This window comes from Larus michahellis, chromosome 1, assembly GCF_964199755.1.
Source record: "Larus michahellis chromosome 1, bLarMic1.1, whole genome shotgun sequence".
NCBI lineage: Eukaryota > Metazoa > Chordata > Aves > Charadriiformes > Laridae > Larus > Larus michahellis.
The window spans coordinates 1840480-1856601 of NC_133896.1; the positions used below are offsets into that span (position 1 = coordinate 1840480).

Here is a 16122-nt window from a genome sequence, read left to right on the forward strand (position 1 = left end):
AAAAACCATCTGCTGAATGCTCCATTAGCTTAAGCAAAGGAAGATGAGGGAAAAGGGGGAAGGGCTCCAATCCATATTCCTGTAACCACCACACAAAAATTTACCGCAACATTAGCTTATGGAAACTCTCAAGCTGACATGTGTTTAGAAAGAAGCCGCACGAACGCTGGAGGCTGAGATCTCTTCCCAATACAGGCGGTGATCACGCGCTTCCCAACAGACATTCTGCTCAGAAAAGATTCTTCCCATACACAGCCAACGGGCACATTAGGTAGCAGAACAGACACAAGAAAAGATATTGTGAACTTTCACCTCTGGGTTTTTTTATTCCTATCCTTTCCCTCTTAAATACACTTTCTGCAGAGGTAGTCCAATTAATTTTCAGCATTTTTTCAACACGCTGTTTCCAAATTCAACATTATACCCTACATAATGTTTATTAAGCTGCAAAGCGATGTCCATTTGCAACTAAACAATTTGTCTTAGAAAGAAGGAGCCCATCCAAAATACCCCAGTGCACTGCAGTGTGCACTACGCATGTCAAACCATGGGTCTGAAGTACAAGACCTGCGTATATACTAGACTTCAGAATGTCAATTAACTTGAAAATGACCCTTGTGGTTCTTGCAAAACCACCTGGTTTCAAGCCTGAAGTTCAACTTGCTAAAGCCTCCCTTTATAACTCAGAAATATCAGCAACAATTATATTTTTTTTACAGCCCATCTCATCTGCCTGACACAAACCCCATGTGTAGCCCATGTCCAAATGATTAAAACTCCCCAGCCATGGACAGAAAGAGCCCTTCAGTCATGCAAAGCGCAGGAAATAAATTTAATTTAGAAGGACAAATAAAAGCAGCAAAGCTTATGAAGTGCTGGACATATACATAAACACTGACAAAGCAGAACTGTTGTCAGAGTGCTTATACAAAACAGCTGCTGGATGGTTTCCTCCCACCAAGGACTATTTATCCCAGAACAAACCTTTATGACCTAGATCTTGCCTTTACCACCCAAAACTACGTCTGTCAACAAGAAAATAAACACAAACCAACAACAAAACCACAAAATTGTTATTCAAAGCCCGACCTGGATCACACCAATGTGAATGTTTGCGCGAGCCTCCCAGCAGTTACCAGAAAATTCAGAAGTGCTGCTTCCGACTACAAAAGCAACACGACGTACCCGGTGCTGTCCTGGAAGGTCCATTCGGATTTTCTGACATCTTTTGCTTCAGTGAACTGGTCTGAAGCTGTAATTTTTGCGTATTCAAGGAGATGCTCCTCAGAGCTTCGGAAATGAGTGAAGGCAACACCAGAGAAAAGGAAGAGACTTGGTGTCTCTCCTCAAGTCAATCCTCCAAAGCACAAATCATCATGGTTCCAGCTCTCTTACCGTTTTTGATTCCACAGCGGGCTCGCAGTATTAAGTCCCACTCTCTCACATTACACAAGAGACAGAGAGTTGACTGTGCTGGGTATTTAAAATTGCGTCCAAACGGTGTCATCTAACCATGAGAAATCAATGGAGAGAAGTTTCTAAACTGCCTGGGAACACAAGGTGTCTATTCAGCCCAAATATAATGAGAAAGTTTCTACCGGACTCCAGAACCACGATTAAACAAAAGAACTCCTACCTGAAACGAAATCAGATTCACAGCAGAGATTGAAAACCAACTAGACCCATAGAACAAGATTTTCAGCGCAGATAAAAAGTGATGGCAATCCAGTATTAAGCACTGAAATCTCAGTCTGTCAACACAGGATTTTGGAAAGCAAGGTCATTTCTCTTTTGATTTTCCCCAAAGACCCATGGTGTTTAAAAAACACAATACCAACAAACAAATGAGCAACAAAGGACCATTTTGCCCGAAGCCAAGCACAAATATATTCACGTGACAGATTAGTGACCTCCCTTATAATCTCAATGTTACCATCTTAGATGAATACAGTACGTGGGTCTAAGAACTAAACCTGAACGTTCAAAATCCTAATTAATCCTCTGATTATTCTTTCACATCAATAAATGCAGCTGTTAGGTTTAATAGCTTTCGTGGCTCTCTATGTGAAAATAATCTGGACAGTAGCTGAAAATAAAGTAGTAAAACATTAGCTTTGTTAGTAAGAATTTTTAAAGTGCCTGTTTTCAGCAGAAAACCAGACTGAAACAAAAATCAGTTCGGCTTTCATTAGCTTGAACAACACAAAGTCTTCGAAACATCAATGCTGTTCTGGTAAACAATGTTATTCTGGTAAATTCAATGCGTTACGCAGGGATGAGCCTGTCTCTTTCCAGTCTTGGAGCATTCTAACAGAATTCTGTTACAATTATACAAAAGTAAAAGATCTCAAGCTCAATCATTTTGTTACCTAAAAGTGCACTAAAGTCTCAAAAGCACAGACTGAGTCTTCCCAGATGAGTCTAGTCTAGTTTTCTTAATCCAGAGAACTTCTGCCTGCCTGGTTTCCATTCAATAACAAAATTTTCACAAAGAATTTGGAAAGACTCCTAGACCTGCCTGCCTGGCATCTTGAGTTAAACCTGTAAAGCACTGTGAGAAACAGAAATAAGGTGCAAGACAAAGTGGAGTGTGCCCAGCAAAGAATCAAGGTAGAAGCATCTTTGTAGCCTACTGCTGCATGTTTCTGCAGTTCGTTCCTGCAAACGGCTGTGGGAATCCTCAGAGTGGAGATTCGCAAGCCTGGGATTCAAACCAGCTCCTTGACGCTCTCTCAGTTTTGAACTAACCCACCACAAGCTATGTTCTACTCCTCTCCAGATACTCACTTCTTTTGATCTCTTCCAGCTTCTCAGTGTATTTTGTCAAACTGTTTCCTGTACCAAAAAAAAAAAAAAAATAAAATCAGTTTGTTACAAGTTTTTTATTAGTGGTTTTCTCCAGCACTACTAGGGCTTGAATTTTATCTTTTCGAAGGAAGAGATCAGACTACGATAACAAGTGTTCATTGCAGATCCTCTTTCACCATGACAATGCCAGGCAGACATAAATTAAGAAGTACCATAATTTTCTTCTTAGTGCTTTTTTTCTTGCAAGGATGGCCCAGCTAAATAGGACTTGCTGGACCGCAGCTGCCAACAGTCTCTAGGAACAGGCAGTGCCCTGTAGCTTAAAGCCTCTGTACTGGAGAGGGGAAGTCACTGTAAATGTTCATGACCAGAAAGAGCTCAAATCTCCTCAATATCCTCCCAGCACTATTTCAGTTCTTCCACAGAATGCATCCGAGTCTTATTTTACAGGATTTTCAAAGGGTACAGAAGTGTCCGCACCCTGCTAGTCAGAATAGTGATATTCACAAAAACCCAGCCTCATAACACCCTTCCCATTTACAAGTTCCACACCAAGCCCTCTCTATCCAAAAGGGTAAGTTGTTTTGATGATGGTTTGGAGAACAAAGTCATTGCCTTCAGAAAGTCACTACCTAGAACTCGGGACATTACAGAGTCCATATGTTACAGCCCTCTCTTTACAGAGCTGAAACCAGGACCTTGGTATTCAAATCCTGCCTCCAACACATGGCTCCAAGTGCAACTGTGGCCATGCCGTCCCTTCCCCAATGTTTTTGTGTAGATACTATAGGCAGGTGTTACTGGATAAAATTCAAACGCTTCAACAACAACAAAAAAATCCCCAAAGACACTCCCCAAATAATTATCTTGACCAACACCCTTGTCAAGATATTAGTTTATACAAGAAAAAGCCCCCACACAGAAACTCCAAGACCAGTAATTTCTATGGGAACGATCACAAGCTGCACAGTCTCTGGGGTACAACAGCTCAGGACAGAGACAGTTAAGACATTCAGCATATTTTTGTATACTCCTACAACCACGTTTGGTGTTTTCACCCTACAACAATTTCACTTACCAGTATCAAGGCGGGTTTTTATATGTTGGTATCTGGGATTCTGAGGAATGCGCCTGGTTAAATACTGTTTTAAAAAGGAAAAGATAAGAGGAAGTAAATATATAGCCATGTATTTTTTTTAAAGGCAAAAAAAATCCTTAACAGAAAAGGCAATTTGAAGAGCTCTCAGATACAGCAAAAAGACGAGCGAGACCACAGGCAACCTCTCAGGCAGAAAGACAGACCTCCGAATCACAGAATGGCAGGGGTTAGAAGGGACCTTTGGAGATCATCCAGTCCAACTCCCCTGCCAGAGCAGGGTCACCCAGAGCAGGTGGCACAGGAACGCGTCCAGGTGGATTTTGAATGTCTCCAGAGAAGACTTCACCACCTCTCTGGGCAGCCTGTTCCACTGCTCTGGCACCCTCACAGGAAAGAAGTTTGTCCTCATGTTCAGATGGAATTTCCCATGCTGCAGTTTGTGCCCGTTGCCCCTTGTCCTGTCACTGGGCACCACGGAGAAGAGTCTGGCCCCATCCTCTGGATACCCACCCTTTACATATTGATGAGCATTGATGAGATCCCCCCTCAGTCTGCTCTTCTCCAGGCTGAACAGCCCCAGGGCTCTCAGCCTTTCCTCAGCACAGAGATGCTCCAGTCCCCTCACCATCTTTGTAGCCTCCACTGGACTCTCTCCAGTAGTTCCCTGTCTTTCTTGAACTGGGGAGCCAAGAACTGGATACAACTGGAATCTCCAACTCGATGTTAAATCGCTGCCAAACCACCACTTTAAAGCGTCAAAGGGAGGATTTCTCTCCCTTTCTCCCGCCACCCGTAACTCGCCCGGCTCGGGGGGCTGCAGGAAAACATCCCCCCCAGCCCCGAGTTACGCCTCCAGAGGGTGCGCCGGCCCACTGAGACCCCTGAGAGCCCCCCCAGACCCTTGGGCACCCCACCGAATCGTTCCACACCCTCAGCAGCCTGGGGATCCTGCGCCCCAAGGGCTGCCCCCTCAAGAGAGGAGGCCGCCGCCGTTCGGCAGCCCGGGTCCCCCCGGCTCCCGACGGCGAGGTGCAGGGCCCCCGGTCCCACCTCCGGGTCCCCGACACTCCTCCTGCTCGACATCTCGCTACCGCCACGGCGCCGCTCCCTCACTCCAGTCCGTCCACCCGCCGTCCTGTTCTGCCGTCCCACCCCGCAACAACCCTCGCTCCGATTGGCCGCCCGCCGCGCCCGCGGCCAATCAGAGGCCGCCTCAGGGGCGCGAGGTCGGCTAACGGCCCTAAACCGTCGCCGGGCAACGAGAGGGGACGCCGCGGCCGCACGCGCCGTGACGCGCGGGAAGTGGGGCGGAGGGGGCGGGGCCTGCGGGCGGCGCATGCGCGGGGCGGGGCGCTGGCCCCGTCCTCGGAGCGCCGTGCCGGCGCGCGGCCGAGGCACCTGAGGCAGGTGAGGCGCGCGCGATCCCCCCTTCCGCGCCCGCGCCACGGGGCCCCGCCGCGCGCGGAGGCTCCGCCCACCGCCGCCGGAGGGGGGGGGGGGGGCGGGGACTGACCCCCTCCGAGAGGGGGCGCGGGGAGGGGGCGTGGTCTGTGGTCTGGTACCCCCCGGTGGGCGGAACCTACGGGGCGGGGTTTCTCCACGGGGGCGTGGTCTTATTGATATGGGGCGGGGCTTAGGCCACTCCCTCCCGCCTCAGCACCCTGCGTGGGGCTGCACACACCCCCAGACCCCCGTGGGGCCCACGTCCCCCCTCACACCCCCACGGGACCCACATCCCCCCTCAGACCCCCACGGGCTGCACACCCTCTCAGACCCCCATGGGGCCCACGTCTCCCCTCAGACCCCCTGTGGAACCCACATTCCCCCTTCAGACCCCCATGGGTCCCACGTCCCCCCCTTAGACCCCCATGGGTCCCACGTTCCCCACTTAGACTCCCATGGGTCCCATGTTCCCCCCTCAGACTCCCTATGGAGCTCACATTTCCCCCCCAGACCCCCAATGGAGCCCACATCGCCCCTTAGACCTCTTATGGGGCTCATGTCCCTCCTCAGACCCCCATGGGACTCACGTCCCCCACTTAGACTCCCACGGGTTCCACATTCCCCACTCAGACCCCTGTGGGGCCCACATTCCCCCCTCAGATGCCCCTGGGCCGCACATCTCCTGTCAGACCCCCATGGGGCCCGTGTCTCCCCTCAGCCCCTCTATGGAGCCCACATCCCCCCCTCAGCCCTCTTATGGGGCCCACATTCTCTGTCAGACCCCCATGGGATTCACATCCCTCCTCAGACATCTTATGGGGCCCATGTTACCCCTCAGACTCCCTGTGGAGCCCACAACCCCCTCAGACCCCCAGTGGAGTCTGTGTCACCGTCAGCCCTCCTATGGGGCCCACATCCCCCCTCAGACCCCCAAGAGGGCTGCACATCTCCTCAAACACCCCTGTGGAGCCCATGTCCTCCCTCAGACCCCCAGTGATGCCCATGTCCCTCCTCAGACCTCCCATGGGACCCACGTCCCGCCTCAGACCTCCTTTGGGGCCCACATCCCCCCTCAGACCCCCTTGGGGCCCACATCCCCCCTCAGACTCCCAACAGGGCTGCACACCTCCTCAAACCCCCTGTGAAGCCCATGTCCCCCCTCAGACGTCTGGTGGGATCATGCACCCCCTTAACCCCCTTATGGGGCCCATGTCCTCCCTCAGACCCCTTATGGGGCCCACATCCATCCCTCAGACCCCCAATGGGCCCCACATCCCCCCTCAGACCCCCCTTTACTGCAGAGACCACTTTCTGCCATGGACCTGCCACCCCAGGGATGTGCAGGGAATGGGGATGTGGGGGTTTTGGAGACTTGGAGGTGGGTTATGGGGACATGGGGGTTGTTGGGGACATGGCAGTAGGTTTTGGGGACGTGGGGGTTACTGGGGACGTAGTGGTGGGTTATGGGGACGTGGGAATTATTTGGGACCTGGTGGTGGGTTAGGGGGACGTGGGGGTTATTGGGGACATGGTGGTGGGTTATGGGGACATGGGAGTTATTTGGGACCTACCTGGTAGACGGACACCTCGCTCTGTCCCGCAGGATGAAGGAGTGGTGGGTGCAGGTGGGGCTGCTGAGCGTGCCCCTCCTCGCTGTCTACCTGCACATCCCGCCCCCCAAGCTCTCCCCAGCTCTGCTCTCCTGGAGGTCCTCCGGAGGCTACTTCACCTACAAGGACCAGAACATCTTCTACAGAGGTGACGGGGCTGCGCCAAGCCCTGGGGACACCTCGTTTGTCCTGGCGGGGAGCGGGGCTGGGGGCTCTGTGGCCCCAGGGATGTTCCCAAGGCCAGGCAGGGTGATGGCAAATCCCTCCCAAAGCGTAACGGCTTTAAGGGGAGCTGCTGTGCAGATCCAGGCGCAGTGTGGCTGTTCATTATCAAAATGTTTTAATTGGGTGAAGCCATGAAGTTCATGTGCAGCATTAGCAATACCTTGGTGTTCATGGGGAAGGATCCGAAGAGCCTCCGAGGGGTCACAGCAAGGAAAAACCTTTTTGCTGGAGCAGTTGTTACCAGTTGTAGAAACTTTGGGGCAGCTGCAATTAATTTGTGCTAAATAAAACCCTGGTTTGCATCAAGTAGCTGGTGCTGGTGGCTGTGGTGACTCATCTGGCTGGGTTTCCGAAGCCACGCTGGCACTGGGAAGCTGTGGTGCGAGTCAAATCCATGCTTGGTTTTGAGGGAGCACAGGGAGAGGTAACACCGCGCCGCTGGCTGGGCTCCCAGCGGGAGAGGAGGAAATTAGGGGGTAAAAAGCTGACCCTCAGGTGCCCCATTCCCTCCCCAGATTCGACCGGCGCTGTCGGCAGCTCCGACATTGTTGTCCTCCTGCACGGCTTCCCAACCTCCAGCTACGACTGGTGCAAGGTGAGGGGAGCGAGCGCGTGGCGGGGGTGGGATGCTGACAGCAAACCCCGAGGTTTCTCCTGGTGACAAGGTGGTGCTCAGCCTGGGGTGGGTGATGCTCCGGAGGAATTTCTGCTGGGGGTACCACCGCGCTCCGGGATATCAGCCTCTCCCGACGCCTTGCACAGAACCCAAGCTCTTTTCACATTGCCCTTTCCTACATTCCAGCCCAAAGCGAGAGGAAAAGACCCGCAACTATTTATTGGGGTTTTTTTTGGGACGGTCTTGCTGTTTGTTGGGAAATTTCACCCTCCTGTGGTTTTCTTGGAGCTGGAAGTTGCTGTCTTGTGGAGTGGAGGGCAGCATCGCCATCCGTGTTTGTGCATCGCTCCAGCATTTTCCTCTCTCCATTCCCATCAACTGTTTTTTTTAACACATTTCTCCTCTTTCCAGATCTGGGAAGGGCTGACCCAGCGGTTTCACCGGGTGATTGCTCTGGATTTTGTAGGATTCGGTTTCAGTGACAAGCCTGTAAGTAGCCTGCGAGGAGGACTTGTGCTGTTGCTTTTGGCCCAGAGGTCGTTCTGCCGTACCAGCATCCCCGCAAAACTGGTGTTTGCAGTCGTTTCTTCACCTGTTTACATCTGGAAAAGGAATAAGACATTATAATAGCAGAAGGGATGGGGAAGGTGTGTGGTGGAGATTGGCTCTGTCACCGTCTTGCCTTTACTCGTGTTTGACGTGACTCCAAAGCACACCTTGACCCTTTTGGGGCAAAGGCAGTGCTCCCGTCGCCTTGTGGATGTAGCTGCTGGCCCAGGACATCCCAACTGCTCTGCTTGGGGTCACAAACTGCTGGTCTCCACCCCATATTCCTCCATTCAGGTGTTTGTGGGCTCATGGAGGGGGTCAGGCTCTCACTGCGGCTTCTCTTGTGCTTTGTTTCACAGAGGCCCCATCGCTACTCCATCTTCGAGCAAGCCAGCATCGTTGAGGGGCTGGTGCGTCACCTCGGCCTTCACCACCAGAGGATTAATCTCCTGTCCCACGATTATGGGGATACGGTTGCACAGGAGCTGCTCCACAGGTCACTGCAATCACTGATGCTCTGTCTGCTCTTTGTTGTCCCCATCAAGATGATTTCCAGCAGATAAGTGGAAGAATGTAGCACAGAACCCCCTTCCCCCTGTACCTACAGCTGTAACGAAGGCTGGGAGGCTTCAGGGCACATCCATGGTAGGCACATCTGAGCTTCCCATCCATCAGTTCCCGGCTGGTAGGATGTTTAACTTCCCTCCTGAGTTCCTTCTTATCAAACTGGGGACAACAGAGGAGCAGAGATGATCTGACACTGTTAATTTGACCTGCTGGTCGGTCACTTGGAGCCTGGAGAAGTCAAGTTGTATTTCACCTTCTTCTCTTCTGTCCCCAGGTATGAGAACAATAAAACTGGAAGCATCTTGATCAACAGCCTCTGTTTATCCAATGGAGGTAAGGTTTGCCCAGCTGGGTGGGCTGGAAGGGATGGGATCCATGGAATGGGGTGGCCTTCCCATCTCTATCACCCAAGGGAAAGCATCATTCAAACCTCAAGCAAATAGCAATTAAGGTGCTGTAATTAATGAGGAGTGTCCATCCTCGGGCTGCCTGTGCCACCTTTCATGGCACCGTGGAGAAGGGGAGAGACTGGGAGATGCGGAGCAAAACACTTGTAACGTTACAACTCTGTTCTCTGACATCCTTCCAGGGATTTTCCCCGAAACGCACTACCCCCGGTTCATCCAGAAGGTGAGCTGCCACCCCCTCTAGTCGTGCTGAGTGGCTTCTCAAGCAGGAATCTGACTCTGTGTGTTTGGGATTTTACCTGGCTCAGACGCCCGCTGCTTTTCCCACTTTGGTAATGGCACCTGAGCTGCTCGCAGGCATCGTTAGAGGCGATGGGGAGAGGCAGGGGCTGTCGGGATGCGGCTCACCTCATCTGAACATCCCGGCTAATTGCCCTTTGAAGCACCGATGTCTTGCTGTCGAGAGCTCACGTACATCTCAGATTAACGAGGGTTGTGGCTGAGCTGGGAAACTGCTGCGATATGGGGATTTTTCCTGGGGTAAAAGCCCTCAGGGGAGGCAGGATTTATCCATCTGTACGATACCGAGTGGTGCTGTCTCCTTTTTCTCTTCTGCCCAAGATCCTCAAGGATGGGGGTTTGCTGTCCCCAGTCATCATGCGGCTGATGAACTTCTTTTTCTTCTCCAGGGGGTGAGTCGGGTCCCCGTGCTGCTGGGCACAGTCCATATGGGGGATGTGAGCCAAGCAGGGAAGGGGTGAACGTAGGAATTAGTGTAGCGGGTATTTGGCAGACGAGCGGATCCCCCGGCATTGTCCCAGGAGAGATTGCCCCTGCATTTGAATGACCTTGGTCCTCTAGGCCATTCCCTCCCCAACGTCGCCAAAGCACTTCAGCCTAATAATAAACCACGCAGCTTTTCACTACGCTGAAATCCTTCTCTTGCACGTGTGACAGAGGCAGTGAAAACCCTAATCGAACTCCGCACATGGTGCGCAATCAGATATATATTTTTATCAGATGTTGCAAAACTTTTTTTTTTTTTTCTTCCAAAATCCCATTAGTCTGGCCGCTAAATCCAACACTGGGTGCCTTTGGGGGACAACTTGCAGTGCTGCACTTGCACCCACGTATTTTTCAGTGGAAGTACTCAACTATTTTTTCTTTTTGCCCTTGGCTAGTTTTCGAGTCATACATTAACATGGCTCCTGCTGTGCTGCTCTGAACTCTTTTTTTTTTTTTTTTTTTTTTTTAAAGGCTCGGGGCAGTCTTCGGGCCCTACACGCAGCCTTCGCCAGCAGAGTACTGGGACATGTGGACGGCAGTGCGGACCAACGACGGCAATCTCGTCGTTGACAGGTAGGTCGCTGTTAATTGCTGCGTGAGCTTCATTTTACACCCACGGCGTCGCTCTGTTTGCAGGCAGATCCATGCCATGGCTCGGAGGTTACTGGAGCTCAGCCACATCCCTGGACACTGGCTCCTCAGAGCCTCCAGCTCCTCCTGTTGCGGTCTGGAATCATCATTGCACCCCAAAAAAGAGCTGGGGTGTGATGTAGGAGCAGGGATTCTTCCTGGGATGATGCAAGGCAGATAAATGGAGTCTGGAGTCAGGAGGATCTAAGCCTGCACGTGGTGGGAGAAGGACAATGCTGGAGCTGTACAACGTGGTGTTTTTTTTCTTCTTTGGAAATGACGGGCTTCAATTTGTGGGGTTTTGTTAACAACTGGAGTTAAATGCAGTTTTCTCCAGTTTGGGATTTTTGGAAGGACCTTGGGCTTCTGGTTGTGAGTTGAGTATCCATTCAGCGGGGCCTGCGCGTGTCCTTCTCCCCCAGCGTGGAAAATCCTCTCTCCTCCTGCTGGGGACAATCTCTGGATAAATCACAGCAGGGACCAAATAGCTCAGCCCCTCCAAAGGGCGCTCGCTAACTGCCTCTTATAACGAGGGATACTTACCCAAGCCCAGCAATGGATACACGTCTGACATGCCGTCCACTCGGCAAATCCCATCGTGGCAAATTCTTGCAACATCACCTTTGTCAGCAGCACAGCTGTGATGAGAAGCTCAGTGCCAAAATATCTCCGGCCCCTTAAAAGTCGCACGTCAAGAGTATCAGTATGTTTATTTAGCATAGCTTCCCATCCTTGGAAGGCTTTTTATAACCCAACTGACTTGAAGCTGCTGTTTAAATTGTGAGCCTCAGCCCCCAAGAGCTGTGCCGGAGCAAGGAGTCCCCCCGAGTTGCTGGCTGGGGTGACGAGACAGGCTGAGGAGCCTTTAACAGTTCAGATTTTCACTGTAAGACCTGACCAGTGCAATTTATCTTCTCCTGCATTCCTCCACGCTCGGTAGTTCAGTGTTGACTCCTCTTCTGCAGGGCACTGAAATGGTCTCAGAGCTGCTGCACCACTGGTGAGCCGAGCATGGGAGTGCTGAGATGGTGCTGCCTCTGCGTGGGCTTTGATTTCTGCCCTGTTCTGTAGGATCTGACTGCAAACACGCTTTTTGCTCTGCCACCTGAGCAAGTGTGGAGTTGCTAAAGGGGCTTGGGAGCAACCAACCTTTCGGTGCTCGTTTGCTGGTTGGCTGCAGCCCGCTGTGACCAACTGCACTGGCTGGCACAAGGATTATGATGATTCACCCCCTTTTACAACCCAGTGGCATTTGACTGGGAGCAGAGGACCAAAACTTGCTTCCATCTCAGCTGGGAAAGATTCAAACCTCATCCTCCCACCTCCCCAGATCATGGGCTGTTTCGCCCTTCCTGAATGAACCTGGGTTGTCCTGCAGCAGGACTCTGGACTCCGCACTGAGGCACAGAGCTGGCAGGGGTGAGACCTGGAGTCAGCGTCCCAACCTCATTTGCACTTTTATTTGCTGACTATCCAAATAAAATAAAAAAAACCAACAAACTTGGGCAGTTCACTAAGCTCACAGATGATCAGCAGGCTGATTTCTGTCTTGCTGCTGCCCTAGGAGGCTGTATGTGGGAGATGCAGATTCCACCTCATTGCACAGGCGTGCATTGCTCCGAGAGCAATCTCCAGGCTGTGCAGCACCTCGAGGCAGCGTCCGCTGCGTAACAACAGGTTTCTCTTCAGTATTTTGCAGTACATAAACCAGAGAAAGAAGCACAGAGACCGTTGGGTTGGGGCTTTGATGTCCACCTCTGTCCCACGTGAGTAGGAATCAGTTTTCCTTGATTTACTGGCTGGGATGTTGGGAATCGCCCCCCTCACCTGCAGGCACTGGAGTGTGGTGCTGGCTCCTTCCACTAATCACTGGAGCCTCTCGTTATTCTGAGGAGGACAACGTGGCTCAAATCTGGTTTGTGCAGGGGGTAGTGTCACAAGCTCCAGTTTAAGGCTTGGTTACAGGGGGTAGCTGTGAGCTTCTTAAGGTAAGAGGAAAAAGTTTGTTCCACTGAGCAGAGGTAACTTTCCTTTAGGGGCTGGTCCACAGCCTCCAGTTTCTCCAGCTGCTGCCCCAGGGAAGCCGAAGTGTCACGGCAAGGTTTGATGTTTGCCAAAGGAGGTTTGGAGGCTGAACTTGACCCCAGGGTAGAGAAGCCCTTTTGGCAGCTGGTTTGCTCAGTGTTGTGCTGAAAGCTTCCCGAGCTCCGTGCTAGGGAAGGACGTGTCTGCACCAGACCTCCTTGGCTTGATTTAGGGATGTCCTTGGGTATAAAAGCTCTGTCTGTGCTTCTCTCTTACAGTGCATCTAATCTATGGGCCCCTGGACCCTGTGAATCCGCACCCAGAGTTTCTTCAGCTTTACAAGTAAGATAACACCCGCCATAAAGTGGGAATACACAACTGGGGTTTCATTTCGAGGGAGATTTTGTCTCAGACTTTCCCTCCAATTCCCTGTTTTTAATTCCCACCTGTGACCTGCACAACCAGGTGATTCAGTCGGAACCTTCTGCAGTTTGGAAATTGGCTTCCCCATTTTAGGCATCCAAGTCACAAGTCTGAGACAAATCAATCATGCATTTTAAAACCACATCAGACAGAGGCAAGATTTATTGCCTGAGGTAGTCTTCTCCTCCAAATTACTTGAGGTAAATCCAGCACTTGGAAGAGCGATCAACTGTAGCTGCTACAGGGGTTTTTTTGTGCCAAAACCATGTTATGGGGAGAATCCCAACTGTGCAAGAGGGTGTTGTCCTCACCGGTAACATCTGGCTGGCTGCACACCAAGCTGCAGTTCCTGTGCTTAAGCCTTGCTGCATCCTTCCAACAGGAAGGTGCTTCCCATGTCCACGGTGTCTGTGCTGGATGACCACATCAGCCACTATCCACAGCTGGAGGATCCGACAGGCTTCCTGAACGCATACCTGAACTTCATCAACTCCTTCTGAGATGGTGCAGCTCAGTTCTCGCTGTTTACGAATCAGGCTTTGGGGGTAGGAAGAAACCTTGATTTTTATCTCCAGATCTAACATTTTGCACTAACACCCTAATATTTGGCTGCAAAATTGCTGCCTTTATGCAATTAAATCCTTTGAGCACCAGAAAAGATTAGCCTGCAGGGAGGCACGGACAAAACTGTTAAACCTCAGTACAGTTACAGGATGCCCGCAGCTCTTCCAGCTCTGCGCTCACCTTGCTTCTTGCCTGGCCTGTCTCTGAATTTAGAGCCAGGAGGGCTTAAGGGAGAAGAGGGGCACCTGAGGGGAGGAGGAGCATGTACACCAGTCCTTACTTGCCTTCACTGCTAGGCTACGCTGCGCGACATGGGTAGACAGGACCACTAGCAGCCAAGGGTTGATGCGCGTATTCCCAAGATGGATGTTGGTTTGTTCTTCGAGTTGCTGCACAGGCAGCTTAAATTATATCCTTCTGCTAAGTGTTCTAACACCTGGCCAGCTTGTCAGGACCGAAGAATTTGAAACTGAGCTTGCCTACGCTAAATACAGCAGGAGAGCTGGATATGTAATCCGCCAAAATACAGGCAATGATGCTCTGCTGTATCTGCACCCATAAAGGGGCAATTAGGCACTGTAATGTCTTCAGTAATCTCTTTGTAATGGCCAGTTACCCAAAGGGAAGCTCTAAACCTTAAGTTTTTACCACATCCCTTGTTTCTCTGATTTTCAGTTCAACAAGCAGAGCCACTCACTGACACTACACCCTTGGGACTGTCTCAGGAGCTTCCCTGAAGCTCGGCTGTAGCACGCAGTTCTACTAGGGCAGGCTCGTACCCGTTTCACTAGAGCAAGCCCAATATGCAGCACTGGCACTCGCAAAAGCCAAGGCGTTCTTCTGAGCAATAGCTATTTCAGCCCCAGGGAGCTGGGACAGGTGTTTCAATTACCATGAAAACAGTATTTCTTCCTTCCTCACCCTGACTTGATAACGAAAAGAAACAATTCATCAGCAGAGAGACGCGGAACTTCCCTCACAAGGAAGTCACCACAAGGTCTCTCGAGCCTGCACTGTTGTCTAGTATTACATGACTAAGGATCAGAGAACTGAATATGCCTTGATAAGTGAAGTTTTATCTCTTTCTCGCTCTATACATTGATTTTTCTGTGTGGAACAGAGGAGACAATCATCATGAAATCGTAAATTTGCAGGTTGGAAGACTCTGCAGGGTTTTGTGTGGTTTTTAACTGCTTATGTTTGAAATTTAATAGCTTCCCTTTAGGAATAAGGGTTTTTTTGCTGAGTAAACAGCCATTATAGGCTACTTTTTCTGTACTGAAGCAGACAGAATTAGAACAAGAAATTTCTATTTTATTAACAGTAATTCATATGAATTCCACCACTTGGACCAGTGTTTATTTTCTGTTAATAAAAATCAGTTTTGACAAAAGTCTTGATTCCATTTTCTTACCACCTGCATCTTTTATCTTCCCTGCTCTACTACAAGTGGCCAGAGATGCAATAAGTTAGACGGGAATGTGTAAGTGACAACGAGGAAAGGGACACGAGAAAGGCTCAGTACCAGCCAGCCACTATTGCCACTACTGTAACATCATACAAAATATTTACCAAATTGAGGAATAAAAACTACATGCAGAAGGACAGACAGGCTGCTTGATACCAGGTAAATACGCAACCGGTGCTTGCAAAGGAGTTCTCCACCGCAGTTGATGTGCTGTAACGCTCAGCCTACAGAAGCCAGGATGACATCTACGGGCGTTTCTTCTTTGCTCCTAACTGTCACCTGCATGGTCACACCATCTCCAAGCGCAAGCCTGGACCTTACCAGCACATCGCAGCCGCCTCTGTATACACCTGAGGACAAAGCAACATTTGAGCTATTACCGTGAGAGAGGCTCAGCGACCTAGTCCTAGCCCAGGAGCCAACAACCCGGTGAGTGCAAGACAGATTCACTCTACGGCCAGTTGCAGAGAGGGAGAAAATGACAAAAAAAAAAAATACCAAGCCCCCCAAATCCCCTAAGCTCTTGAGGTCAAGACTGAAGATTATAGATATTGTCTTAATTAAACAGTCAGCAAGTGCTGCTGGAGGGCGAGGCTGAGTTAAAAAGGTAGAAACCAGAAAATGGGCAGCTGAAGCTCACTTCCAGTTTGAGAAGGCAATGCATATTATAATTGTGCCGTGAAGGCACAGTCCGTTGGCTCAGTGCCCCTGCCATTAAGGGAGCAATAGTCCTATGCTTTTACTAGACTGCAAGCGGCGCTCCTAGAGGCAATTCAGAGTGTGGGACGAGCCATCTCCAGTCCCACTTCAACACCGCTATGCAGACAGACCTGGAGTTACCGATTCTTCCCCCTGAAATAAACCGAGATCCAACTCTTCTGTCTGACCGCTGTGCGCCATGT

The 16122-nt window shown here is 50.8% G+C and overlaps 3 protein-coding genes across 5 annotated transcripts in view; 1 reads left to right on the top strand and 2 right to left on the bottom strand.

Moving 5' to 3' along the window:
• The window catches only part of CEP41 (centrosomal protein 41), a 14506-nt gene extending 7087 nt beyond the window's left edge, over window positions 1-7419 (bottom strand). Inside the window, exons 1-3 of one of the 2 annotated variants that reach the window (XM_074573149.1) lie at window positions 7346-7419; window positions 3887-3950; window positions 2788-2835 (exon numbers count right to left, since the gene is read on the bottom strand). In XM_074573149.1, the coding sequence (XP_074429250.1) occupies window positions 2788-2835; window positions 3887-3950; window positions 7346-7357 (124 nt within the window). In that variant the 5' untranslated portion in view covers window positions 7358-7419. Of the gene's footprint in view, window positions 1-2787; window positions 2836-3886; window positions 3951-4957; window positions 5074-7345 lie in introns of those variants that run through there. The other variant, XM_074573148.1, reaches the window with a different exon arrangement.
• Window positions 5220-15141, top strand: MEST (mesoderm specific transcript). Of its 2 annotated transcripts, XM_074573152.1 has the most exons (13): window positions 5220-5314; window positions 6954-7108; window positions 7701-7780; window positions 8213-8290; window positions 8710-8846; window positions 9192-9250; window positions 9507-9547; window positions 9946-10016; window positions 10582-10683; window positions 12430-12506; window positions 13044-13107; window positions 13571-13733; window positions 14428-15141. In XM_074573152.1, the coding sequence occupies exons 2-12, from the start codon at window positions 6955-6957 to the stop codon at window positions 13686-13688; spliced, it is 981 nt and encodes a 326-aa protein (XP_074429253.1). In that variant the 5' UTR covers window positions 5220-5314; window position 6954; the 3' UTR covers window positions 13689-13733; window positions 14428-15141. The 2 variants fall into 2 exon arrangements, with proteins under 2 accessions (XP_074429253.1, XP_074429251.1); XM_074573150.1 differs by having other exon boundaries at window positions 13571-15141.
• Window positions 15046-16122, bottom strand: part of COPG2 (COPI coat complex subunit gamma 2) — a 21585-nt gene continuing 20508 nt past the window's right edge. The window contains exon 24 of the mRNA XM_074573146.1: window positions 15046-15570. Within this exon, the coding sequence (XP_074429247.1) occupies window positions 15440-15570 (131 nt within the window). The 3' untranslated portion in view covers window positions 15046-15439. The remainder of the gene's footprint in view (window positions 15571-16122) is intronic.

What these genes read in the sequence shown, in the direction of transcription:
- MEST (XM_074573150.1), top strand. Translation starts at nt 6,955, where the DNA reads ATGAAGGAGTGGTGGGTGCAGGTGGGGCTGCTGAGCGTGCCCCTCCTC. An exon ending in CCAGCTACGACTGGTGCAAG is followed by an intron (nt 7,781 to 8,212) that starts GTGAGGGGAGCG and finishes TCCTCTTTCCAG; the next exon opens with ATCTGGGAAGGGCTGACCCA. An exon ending in GGCAATCTCGTCGTTGACAG is followed by an intron (nt 10,684 to 12,429) that starts GTAGGTCGCTGT and finishes GTTTCTCTTCAG; the next exon opens with TATTTTGCAGTACATAAACC.